At 40.2% G+C, this 12017-nt stretch overlaps 1 protein-coding gene across 1 annotated transcript in view; it reads left to right on the forward strand.

Moving 5' to 3' along the window:
• col11a2 (collagen, type XI, alpha 2) overlaps positions 1 to 12017 on the forward strand; it is a 51942-nt gene that overhangs the window by 33327 nt on the left and 6598 nt on the right. The window contains exons 25-57 of the mRNA XM_079655565.1: positions 263 to 316; positions 430 to 474; positions 585 to 638; positions 784 to 828; positions 1048 to 1101; positions 1252 to 1359; positions 1967 to 2020; positions 2110 to 2163; positions 4319 to 4363; positions 4740 to 4793; positions 5314 to 5358; positions 5465 to 5518; positions 6125 to 6178; positions 6497 to 6550; positions 6671 to 6868; positions 7007 to 7060; positions 7344 to 7451; positions 7584 to 7691; positions 7826 to 7879; positions 7996 to 8049; positions 8471 to 8578; positions 8722 to 8775; positions 8886 to 8939; positions 9154 to 9207; positions 9330 to 9383; positions 9504 to 9611; positions 9766 to 9819; positions 9985 to 10038; positions 10133 to 10186; positions 10926 to 10979; positions 11264 to 11371; positions 11497 to 11550; positions 11739 to 11900. Coding sequence (XP_079511691.1) covers positions 263 to 316; positions 430 to 474; positions 585 to 638; positions 784 to 828; positions 1048 to 1101; positions 1252 to 1359; positions 1967 to 2020; positions 2110 to 2163; positions 4319 to 4363; positions 4740 to 4793; positions 5314 to 5358; positions 5465 to 5518; positions 6125 to 6178; positions 6497 to 6550; positions 6671 to 6868; positions 7007 to 7060; positions 7344 to 7451; positions 7584 to 7691; positions 7826 to 7879; positions 7996 to 8049; positions 8471 to 8578; positions 8722 to 8775; positions 8886 to 8939; positions 9154 to 9207; positions 9330 to 9383; positions 9504 to 9611; positions 9766 to 9819; positions 9985 to 10038; positions 10133 to 10186; positions 10926 to 10979; positions 11264 to 11371; positions 11497 to 11550; positions 11739 to 11900 — 2322 coding nt within the window. The remainder of the gene's footprint in view (positions 1 to 262; positions 317 to 429; positions 475 to 584; positions 639 to 783; positions 829 to 1047; positions 1102 to 1251; positions 1360 to 1966; positions 2021 to 2109; positions 2164 to 4318; positions 4364 to 4739; positions 4794 to 5313; positions 5359 to 5464; positions 5519 to 6124; positions 6179 to 6496; positions 6551 to 6670; positions 6869 to 7006; positions 7061 to 7343; positions 7452 to 7583; positions 7692 to 7825; positions 7880 to 7995; positions 8050 to 8470; positions 8579 to 8721; positions 8776 to 8885; positions 8940 to 9153; positions 9208 to 9329; positions 9384 to 9503; positions 9612 to 9765; positions 9820 to 9984; positions 10039 to 10132; positions 10187 to 10925; positions 10980 to 11263; positions 11372 to 11496; positions 11551 to 11738; positions 11901 to 12017) is intronic.

Here is a 12017-nt window from a genome sequence, read left to right on the forward strand (position 1 = left end):
ATTATATTCAAATGACATTTTCTCTAATGTCACATTAAGCATAGAAAGAAAGTTGCTACGGCAAATGTTACACTTTATGAATTGGAGAATTGCAGCATGCTGATCCCTGATCTGTGCAGCCATTAAGATATCTGTTTAGCTTGGTAGCTACAATGTTTTTTGGCACAAGTCATTCTTCTCATAGTGTTTTAGGACAGTTACCAAACAGTTACAGGTGCAGTTCCAACACTCTCACTCATGACCACCTTGTCTTCTCTTCCAGGGACCCACAGGAAAACCAGGTCTTCCAGGAATGCCCGGAGCTGACGGTCCTCCTGTATGTTTGTCTCTTCAATTTAAATTTAATTTATATCATTAAAATGTAATACGTTGAATACACCAGCACTGGATGTCCTTCCTGATGTCCTTCATGATGCTTTCACTTTACAGGGTCACCCAGGAAAGGAGGGGCCTTCTGGCACCAAAGGAAACCAGGTGGGTGTCAATCATATCCCCATCACACCAGGTCCCCTCCAGCTAACAATATATATTATATTAAGGTATTCATTTTCTTAATTTACCCTTCTATTTTTGTCCTTCTCCAGGGTCCCAACGGTCCCCAGGGAGCTATCGGCTATCCTGGCCCTCGTGGCATCAAGGTCAGTACAGTTGATTGTTTTCAGTTAGTGAGCACAATGTTTTTTTATTGTGAGGTTTTTAATTGCTGTTTAAATTACCTTCAGATTTGAATAGTATTATAATATAGAATAAGAGTGTATTGACCATGCAATGTGTTGATTGCAGGGAGGTCAAGGAATCCGTGGACTGAAGGGCCACTGGGGAGAGAAGGTAAGTGATTCCTGACATTCGAAGATTTCAAGACACTCACGAATTACCTTGATTGATAAAACTTGATTATCAATTGTATTATGTCCATTTTTCATTGTCACAATAGCAAGGTACTAGAAAACAAAACAGCCATGGTCACATATTCACGATCTAAAATATCATAAGTCTGATTACAATATTTAGCTAAACATGTTCTGTATGTTCTTTTTCGTGTTCTAGGGTGAAGATGGTTTCCCTGGAATTAAGGGAGATTTTGGTGCCAAGGGAGAGAGGGTAAGATGGTTTGATTGATCAGTTGATTAATACAATAATTTATGGATCTTAATTGTCATTTCTCTATAAAGGCCATTTTTCCTGCGTTATTACTCTTGGCCTATTTTTTGTTGATTTATTCTCATATTTTGCTTTGTCTCCTGCTGACAGGGTGAGCTTGGAGTGTCAGGGCCCAGAGGAGAGGATGGTCCTGAGGGGCCAAAGGGTCGCGTCGGGCCCCCTGGCGAGCTCGGACCACTTGGATTGGTTGGAGAGAAGGTACATCCAGTTCAATAAGGACACAATTACATGATTGCTTTCAATAATATGAGAAAAGTTACTGATTCTTAGGGGAATCATTTCCTAATTTATGTATTATTTCACATAACATCACACATCAAGCAAATGTCTCCTCTACTGGATTATAGGTGTTTCGTTTTGCAAGTTCCAATTTTTCCCACATATTTACCCAAGTAGTCGCATGTTCTTTAAATAAGGTCAAGGTCACCTTTATGATCAAATATTAATCAGGAAACCTAGCTGTGCTGCCCTCTTGTGGTTGTCCAAGTTTATGCATTTAAGTGGAAAAAAACATTGTATACAATCATTTATAATTACAATACAAGTAGGCCTATAAGTAATTTATTTTTACTGAAGTGTTTTTTATTCTTTGTGTGAGTCTACTAAACCTTTGACATGTTGCTTTATAAATGCTATTGTATGAGCTCCCATGTTCTCTTCTTATCATGGCATATATTTCATTATTCAACATTAACAGTCTTGTAATGGGATTTTTTGTGTAGCAGTTTGGTAACATTTAAAAACAATTACAGATTATGTGCTCACTCTTGTTAACTGATCATGATTAAAAATGTCCTCATTTCAGGGTAAACTTGGTGTACCTGGACTTCCTGGATATCCCGGAAGACAAGGACCCAAGGTAAGACAAAAACACACGCAGCATCAACCATCAGACACTTTTATTCCTCATTATGGTGAGAAACAGTCCTAATATTTATTTGTATTTAGGGATCTCTTGGATTCCCAGGATTCCCCGGCTCAAACGGCGAGAAAGGAACAAGGGTAAGTCAATCCCTCATTCGAAGATTTTCTTTTTAATTTAAAGGGGACCTATCATGCAAAATGCACTTTTTGATGTCTTTTATACATAAATATGTGTCCCTGGTGCGTCGGGGAACTCACGCAGCGTCAGAAAATAAAACCCTTTCTCTTTTCCTCCGTACCCAAATCTTTTAAAAACGGGGGTACAACGAGCTGATACAGATTTGCTGCCGATATGACGTCAAATCGGTGGCGGACCCACAGAAAGTTGCTATCAGAAACTGTGCCTGACGTGTTTTGGACGTAATCTCGTCTTTGTTTACATTAGCAAGCCTTGCTAACACTCAGAGCTAACCTGTACTGTAGAGCACATGTGTTTAAAAAGCAGGAAATAAAAAAAGGAACTCACCTTATAAACCCGCAAGAGAAAAGGCATTTGAGCTCGATACTGTTTCAGAAATCATCCTTGATGTGGTTTAGAACAGGATGGCGTTTTATCACAGCAGAATTTTACTTTACCTCCGTTAGAATTCTGATCAGGCATTAGCTCCGCCTCCTCTTTTTTTTTTTTTTAAGCTAAGAACCCAAAATCCTTGTTTCTCTAATGCGGCTTTCACACCAACGCGGTTCCAGGGCCGGTTCAGAGCTAGAGCCTGAAAAGCACAATTTTTTCCTTTTTACATCGCAGCGGAGCCGCCTCTAAGCTCCGAAACCCGGTGCTTTTCAAGCACCAAAAAATGGTCGGCCTAGAAGCAAGAACCGCATACGTCACGCTTACGTCGGAGGCAGGGGCAGGATCAACCTGAGCAATAACAGTTTATGGCGAGTAGTACGGCAAACGAAAGTTGTAACAAGCAGTAGCGCTGACCAAAGTGACTAGAACACAACCACACACTTTATGAAGTCAGGCAACACTAACCAGGCTTCGTGTGATTCTGTTTCTTTGTACCTTACTTTGACCATCCGTTCGCTGTTATTGATCATTGTGGAGAGCAGGCAGACTTTTTGTTTTGTATTATAGCAGCTATCGGATGGAATCAATACCTGGACTGCACAGGTTGTCATAACTCATGTCCGACAAGAAGTAGTCAAGATAGTCAGTTTAGCTTCGGTTGCTATGCTAACATCACCCATTTTATACCAGAGAAACTTTCATAACAGCGTTGTGATGCCAAACAGCGGGCAGCACTGCAGCGGTCGGTAAATGCCGCAGATACACATTCATAAACAATGAACCAAGGCACTCTGGAGAGAAGTACAAGGGTTGAGATTTAATTTAATGTGGCTTCGTATGACCCGACGCCGTTGGGGAGAAAATCAGCGACGTAAACGGTGACGTCATGACCCAGCAGCGGCAGCACCAGTCGGGCTCTGGGCGGTTTTCAGCCCCCACAAATACGGGGGCTGAAAATAAAAATCGGTTCCGAACCAGAAAAGCTCTAGCACGGAGCTAGAACGGGGACCGCGTTGGTGTGAAAGCCGCATAACAGGGCTGCAAAAGAGGGGTTTGAGCAGTATGAGGCATGGCTACAATGGGTGATCTGTTTGGTATTTTAAGCAAAAAAACTTCACAGACATGTTTTGTATAGGTATGGCACTACAATATATGTTTCCAATATAGCATAATAGGTCCACTTTAAACTACTTTAAAAAATGTTTTCAAGTGGAATGCACTGTGTGAAAGGAAGTAGCTGATTGATTATCTATACCTATATCTGTCTGATGTGGCATCTAAACTTCATAAAAAATATTGAAAGCGTGTTCCTCCCTGTTTTCTTATGGTCCTTTTTACTGTGAAGAGCTTTATTTTGAATAATAAAAATAGATATTGTTTCTGTGATGACTGTTCACATAAAAATGAGCTACTTTCAGTATCTAGAGAAAGACTTGAAGAAGAAAAAAAAGCTCTTTAGTGAAATCTGTAAATATTTAATAATTCCTTGTACCAATTCTAAAGCATTGTTTATCCAATGAGATGTATTTATAATGGTGGGGTTTTAATTAAAAAGTGGAATGGGCAGAATGTTCGGCATAACAAAGAAATACTCAATTAAATGAATTAATGATACGCTAGACCTATTACCCCTGTAGATATAGATGTTGTATTGTACAATAAAGTATTGTATAGATAATTTGTGCTCGACTTAGTCTGTATTTGTTTTCTGTTTTTCTTCAGGGTCTTGCTGGCAAATCAGGGCCAAGAGGACAAAGAGGACCAACGGTACCATTTTACTTTTATTCATCTAAATGTTAGGTTTTATTGCAAAAGGACAAATGTCTGTTTAATCTGTCTTCAACTCAAGATGTTTAGCAAAGATGGACAAAAAGTGTTTTTTTCTGTTTGTGGTATTTAAGAATAACTTAGTACTGGGTTGAAACACACTGCCCTCTCTAGTTGGAAGCTGAAACAAGTTGTTTTTTTCTTTGCTTTGTTGCACCTGTAACCAGAGCCACCAGTAATTTCATGGAGTGAGAGTATTGATTTATTCTTTAAGTACTGATTTAATATGATTTGATTATTTAACATCAAGGTTATCTGGGATAGCATAATTTCCATATTGATTCTAACTTATTCTATTCTCTTTGTGTGCGTTCAGGGCCCCAGAGGGCAGAGAGGACCGAGGGGCGCCACTGGGAAAGGAGGAGCAAAGGTTTGTCTACGCTGTGAATTTCTCCAGATTTGAGAATGAAACTGTGTCTACAGGTGCATTGTGGGTGTCATTTTCATGACTTTGATAAAGATTATTGTTGATGATCATGTCTTGTTATGGACCATTGTCTCTATTATTATTCACTTATCTGCCTGGAACCGTCCAACATTCAAACCTCATGGTAAATGTGCCATTGTTAGCCAATGAGCTATTCTGTAATCTTTGGGTAGGTTATTACAATTTAGTGGCTGGATAAGGTCATCAATGAAGTACTTCAGTATAACACAACACAATACAATGTGGTACAAAATAATGAAATAAATATATACATTTATTTCAGACGTAGTTGAAGAGATATAAGTGGCAGAGGTATAATTATTAGTCAGGATTGCAAGTTTTGTTTTGCTTAAAGCCATCTTTCCATTTTTTGTCTTAGTTAGCAAAAGATATGAAAAAATTGCAGTTTGTTATCCAAAATATTATATCTTATTAACTGTGTTGTTGTTTTGTTTCTTGTTAGGGAACATCAGGAAGTGATGGCCCTCCTGGTGGTTCTGGAGAGAGGGTGAGTTCCTAAACTTCATCACACAAAGACATTTTAAAGATTTTTGTAACACAATATTGAGAATTGCTAAATGTTCTGATCATATCCTATCTTATCATCTCAACAGGGATTGCCTGGACCTCAGGGAGCCAATGGTTTCCCTGGACCAAAGGGACCTCCTGTAAGAATATGTTTAATTTAAAATGTATGTTAGATAATAGTAATAATACATTATTTAGATGCGCCTTTCAAAGCACTCGAGGACGCCTTACAATTCAGAAAATACTCTTAAAAACTGAACAAAACGACAGTAACAGGGAGCATGTAGGATACTATATATTAGAGATGCTTGGCCACTCGTTAGAGAATTGTAGTACAGTGTTACAACATAGTGTTGTGTTTATCAAATCAAATCAAGCTTTATTTATATAGCATCTTTCATACACAATTGTAACACAAAGTGATTCACAAAAACGCATAGACAATTCACAAATAGAAACAATACTAACTCCCCCTTCCCGGTTAATAATCAGTGTAACACATAGCTTTGCGATAATAAAAAAAAAATATATACATTTATATATATGTATATGTATGCATACACACTGTGTATATATATACATACATATATACACATACAAACATACACATTTCAACATACACACAATACAAACAATTCAAAGAAGAATAAAATATAACAGGTTCATGTTGCCTCTTTTTCTTGTAGTAAAAGCTCTTGTATGTTTGATTAAATGAATGTTGATGGTTGATTGGTGTTTCCTCACAGGGACCTCCAGGAAAGGACGGGCTGCCTGGACACCCTGGGCAGAGAGGAGAAGTTGTAAGTTGTATTTTTTACTACTCTTAAAGATAGATCAGCTGTTTAAGCAGATGCAATTAAGATTCTTCCCTGTTTCCAGTCATGGCTTTCTTTGAGGATGCAGCAATTCCAAAATATACCTAAAGAAGGTCAAACTGACTGAAATATGTTGGGTTAGGGTAATAAATGTAAAAGCAGTAAGCACCCATTCTCATTTTTAATCACGGATGCAGTCACTCAGAAATGCTATTTACCTTTAGCTTCTGATGCTGTGGGAAAAAGTATGAATAATTTGTCAAATAAGTAGTTTGTTTTGTTAACTGATCTTCTCTCCCTAAGGGTTTCCAAGGTAAAGTGGGTCCACCTGGGCCTCCTGGAGTCGTTGGACCTCAGGTGAGTTTTCCCATTCTTGATGCAGAATGTTCCTATCATTTATACAACTTTTATTTTCCTTGGTTTTCTTCTCTTTTCTTTTTCCTCACAACATCTTGTTTCCTATCTGCATCCTACCAGGGTCCATCAGGAGAGACCGGCTCCCTGGGCGAGCGCGGCCACTCTGGACCACCAGGTCCACCTGGAGAGCAGGGACTTTCTGGTCCCTCAGGCAAAGAGGGCACCAAGGGAGACCCTGGACCCACCGGAGGCCTCGGTAAAGACGGTCCCGCAGGACTGAGAGGTTTCCCCGGAGAGAGAGGACTGCCTGGAACCCCTGTGAGTATGACCACGGGAAATACTCATCATGCTTATTATTATCATTAGTTTTGCAGTAAATGTACCTTTTAGATAAAAATCCCTTGCATTGTTGAGGTGAAAGATTACTGCTAAATCCTTTCTTCTGTTTCCTTCCAGGGAGGTGGAGGATTGAAGGGAAGCGAAGGACCTGCCGGACCCCCTGGACCTGCTGTACGTTCAAAATCATTCTAACACAACCTAACCCCAATTTGCGGAATAAAAAGAAAACAGTGATATAGTTGGTCCACTCCGTTAAAATACTAACAACAAATATTTGTAGGTTATTTTGAGATAGGAAATATTTATTTGTATGAGTTTCTTGTCCCCTTTATTGTGGGTTGTCTAATATTTCAATATGGGTTGTGGTTATACCATGTAATAATAATAAAATACTCAGTCCATCCATCTAAAGAATGAAGTATTAACTTGTCTTTATGATATTGTTCCTGCCTAGGGGTCTCCTGGTGAGAGAGGACTAGCTGGCACTTCTGGACCTGTTGGACCTCCTGGCAGACCAGGTCCCCAGGGGCCTCCTGGAAACTCTGGAGAGAAGGGAGTTACTGTGAGTTTCTGGAAATATTCAGTTGTGCATTTAACAAAAAATGCAGAATAAGATTCCAAAGACATTGTCCATCCAGTCAAAGACAAATAACCAACAATTGCTTGTCCTCTTTGTTCTATTCTTCCTGTTCAGGGTGAGAAAGGCCCTATTGGCCCGGCCGGTCGTGATGGAGTGCAGGGTCCCGTGGGTCTGCCCGGCCCTGCTGGATCACCTGGAGTATCTGGAGAGGACGGAGACAAGGCCAGTAGCTCTAAGACTCCAAAACGTCCTTTTAATAATCACCATTGTTACCTTATTATTCTACTATGAACTTAACAGGGAGCTTTGTCTCAAACATGTCTCCGCTGTAACGTGATGTATCTTTGTAAATGCAGGGAGAGGTTGGAGAGCATGGACAGAAGGGCGGCAAGGGGGGCAAAGGAGAGCATGTGAGTGACACTGACCTCCAGCAAGCCCTAAGATTTATTTCTGGTTGGAAATCATTTGTTTGAATCACTGCTGTTTTGTAGTTTTGCTCATTGTTTGTATGTTTGTTTGTTGGTAGGGTCCTCCTGGTCCACCCGGGCCAATGGGTCCTGTCGGTCAGCCTGGTCCTGCTGTGAGTACAACATGTCATTCTTTGAAGACAAAACAGACAGTTTGCCGTGCCAGTTGGTTGTACTTGTTCCTCATTGTATACACATGTATTATACTGCATTTGGTGCCAGTTTAGTTTACTGTTAAGAAACGGAGGTTGTCAAACTCAAAGTTCTTCTATTCATTACAAACATTGAGGTTATGATATACATAAGCAGGGGAGAATTTTCCCAAGACAACCACTATTGTGTTGCAGCTTTTAATGTAAAATATGAATATTTAGCTAAATAAGGAAAACTATAAACACTATGCCGATCATTACTGAACATTTTATCGCGAGTCTTCAAGTCAAGTTTTCAATGTATTGATGAAGTTTTCTGCTAATGTATTGTTATCTCTTATTTGATCAAGCTTTACATGTGTGTTCTTCTCCTGTGGTGCAGGGTGCTGATGGCGAGCTCGGAGCAAGAGGCCAGCAGGGGCCGTTCGGAGCTAAAGGAGACGAAGGAACCAGAGGATTCCCAGGGGCCCCAGGTCCCATCGGACTTCAGGTATCTTAAAAGACACAATCACTTCATCCAAATTTTTTATTAAATCTTTATTAAAGACTTTATTTTGATAATCTTTTTTTCTAAACCTTTCTGCTAAGTTGCTAAGCTAAACTTATTCTTTGTTTGTCACCTCTGTCCTGCAGGGCTTGCCAGGACCACCAGGTGAGAAGGGAGAGACGGGAGATGTTGGACCTCTGGTGAGTTTCAGAAATACATAACATCAATCATAATGACTGCTTCAGTAATTCATTCCATAAAAATACAATCATAAATGTTGATAAAAGCGTGAGCCTCCTTATGTTTCCAGGGTCCTCCAGGCCCTCCAGGACCCCGTGGCCCTGCTGGACCCAGCGGTGCTGACGTAAGTGTGATCAGCTCTTATTTACAAAAAGACAACAAATATTGAATCTACAAAAACAGCAACATTCTTGGGTATGGTTTTTGGACAACACTTAGAAACCAGTTTAAGTACGGTGAACTGGTTATTTACTAGTCATTTTTAGGTAGGTAAATACAAAAGGGAAGTCGCTTTTTTCTGAAGATGATTGTTCAAATGAAATGTTTTTGTTTTTTAGGGTCCTCAAGGTCCTCCTGGTGGTTTGGGTAATCCTGGACCTCTTGGAGAGAAGGTACATTTAACTTACTTTGAAGCATTATTTCTGCATGAGTTTGATCGTTTCCAAATATATAGCACTCTGAAATCATTTTAATTTGTCCTAACACCTAAAATAAAATACTGTTTGCTGCATAGGGAGAGGCTGGTGAGGGTGGACCACCTGGAATTGGAGGAGAGCCCGGAAAGAAGGTGAGCGGTTGAGTGTCTGACCCTAACACCTGCTGGATCACGATATCGAGAGACTGTGGATTTACTGACTAGAACAAATGTATCAATGAGTTAACATGAGATCTGTGCTCCTGTCGGCAGGGTCCCCGTGGAGAGCGTGGAGAAAAGGGAGAGTCCGGACAACCTGGAACAGCTGGACCTGCCGGAGGACGAGGACGAGCCGGAGATGACGGGCCCAAAGGAAACCCCGTAAGACACCTACCATGAAACAAACACAACCATACACACAATGATTGCTGACACAGAGACTTAAACGATTCTTCTTACTCCTAATCGTATGGTCATAAAATCTGATTTTGAACTCCATTGTTTAAGTAGAGTTTTGTTTTGTCTCTAATTTCAGGGTCCTGTTGGTTTCCCTGGTGATCATGGTCCCCCTGGTGAGCTTGGACCCAGAGTAAGTACCCTGTTTTGAAGAATACAGTATTCTGTTATTTTTGTTTTCAAAGCTATGTTATGATGTGACTGCACGGCTCCAACAATTCCACTTGTTCCACACACTTGTTGTCTTTTTAACTTAACATAAAGGAAAAATGACTAACCCTGATATGCTTTACTTCAGGGTCAAGATGGTGCCAAGGGAGAAAGAGGAGAAGATGGTGAACAAGGAGAATCTGTAAGTCAAAAAATGCAACAATGCAGATATGTCAGTTAAGTGTAATGAAAGTGTCTCAGGGTCCTCAATCTGCTGCCTTTGCCTCCCAACGCAGGGCTCCCCTGGACCTTCTGGTGAGAACGGACCCCCCGGCCCCCTGGGAAAGAGGGTAAGGTCACCAACCTCATTTATCGTGCACCTGTTCCTTACACAACGTTTTTAAAAGCGCACACTGGCTGTCATGAATTCAATCATGCATCCATTCTGCTGTTGTATTCTGATTTAGAGTTAGCCTATGTCGTATGCTTTTAGAATTGAGAGACAAATAACTGTGATACAAGATATTATTGTCATTTTTTAAATAAATGTAGGATCTCGTAAAAATTCCATCATAATAATGCAAGAACATAAATTCAAAGATAAATTATCTTTTATTCTTAAGAATATTCATATTGGTGTTGAAATGTGAAAATATATATATATTCTAAATAAATAAAAACGAAATACAACCAAAAACTATTTATAAAATGGACTCTCTGGCTCTGTTTACAAAATGGCCTCTTCTCCACATTGCCCAGGTCTGATAATAGTAGCCAAAACCCTGCTGTTTATTCTGGCATCATGTTACCTAAAATGTTGTGACGTCAACATGCAAAGAAACACACATGTAAACACAACAGGCAATAAGGAAGCCAGCTTTGTATTTATATTATTGATGTAATGTATCATTTACAATAAGAAGATAACATGACTATCAAGACAGGCTTATAGTACTTGGTAGAGTTTCAGTAGTCTATATCGGTTTGTTGAAAGGCTATATTTAACAGACAAGTAATTCAATTTGATTACAGAATATAGTCGTCATTTTGTGTTTGTTAATGCACTCATTTGTATTCATCTTTTTCCAGGGTCTTGCTGGAACAAGAGGACCAGAGGGACGTCACGGAGAGAAGGGAACTAAGGTGAGTCCAGAGCCTTTATCTCCATTATTAAGCTCCCACTCTAACTCATGCTAATCAATACAAATATACTGTCAATGTACCAAATTGGCATTAGATCGCTGTCACACTTCCCGGTAACGATCATTTCCATCATTGATCCCAGGTTAAATCACATACACTGCCTTTTGCCTGAGAATATATGTATTTTTCTCTGTGATATATCTATACCACCAGAGTTTAAGGTAATGCATGCAACAACTTTTTAAAAGATGTATAACCATCTTTGTTGTCATCATCGTTCACAGGGAGACTCAGGTGCTGTCGGGGCCCCAGGAAAAACTGGCCCCGTCGGCCCTCAGGGTCAACCAGGAAAACCAGGAACAGAAGGTCTCAGAGGACTCCCCGGATCAGTGGTCAGTAAAGAGTTGGATTTCATGTTGTGGACACTGTAGATAAAGCCATTTTCATTAGTAGCAAGTATGTTTCATATCTGTTGGATGTCCACCACCTTCCTAAAGTGTTTCTAACTGTGTTTCAGGGTGAGCAAGGAACTCCAGGACTTGCTGGACAGAAAGGACCAGCTGGACCTCTTGTAAGATCCAAATGCCTTTTTATTTGTGTGTTTACTTCTACTCTGCACTTGGACATAGAGTACATTCAGTGCCCTTCTCATCCAATACTGCCACTTCACTCTTCCTGTCTTCCATCTCCCTCACCCTCTCTCATCATCAACTGTTTCTAATCTCCTGAACTCTTCCTTCTCTTCTTCTATTCCTGCAGGGACCTCCCGGTTTGCCTGGCCTTCGTGGAGACCCCGGTGGCAAGGGAGAGAAGGGACACCCAGGTCTTATTGGTCTCATTGGACCCTCAGGAGAGCAGGGAGAGAAAGGAGACAGAGGTCTTCCTGGGCCTCATGGATCTCTGGGATCTAAAGGAGAAAATGTAAGTTTGACCTCTTTATCTTTCTTATAGAGGGCCAAATCAACCAGCATTATTGACCTTCAATTGTATTTAGTTGTTCTTTATCTAATGTTAGACATGTCTTGTGTTTTATTACAG

This window comes from Notothenia rossii, assembly GCF_949606895.1.
Source record: "Notothenia rossii genome assembly, chromosome: 10".
Taxonomy (NCBI): domain Eukaryota; kingdom Metazoa; phylum Chordata; class Actinopteri; order Perciformes; family Nototheniidae; genus Notothenia; species Notothenia rossii.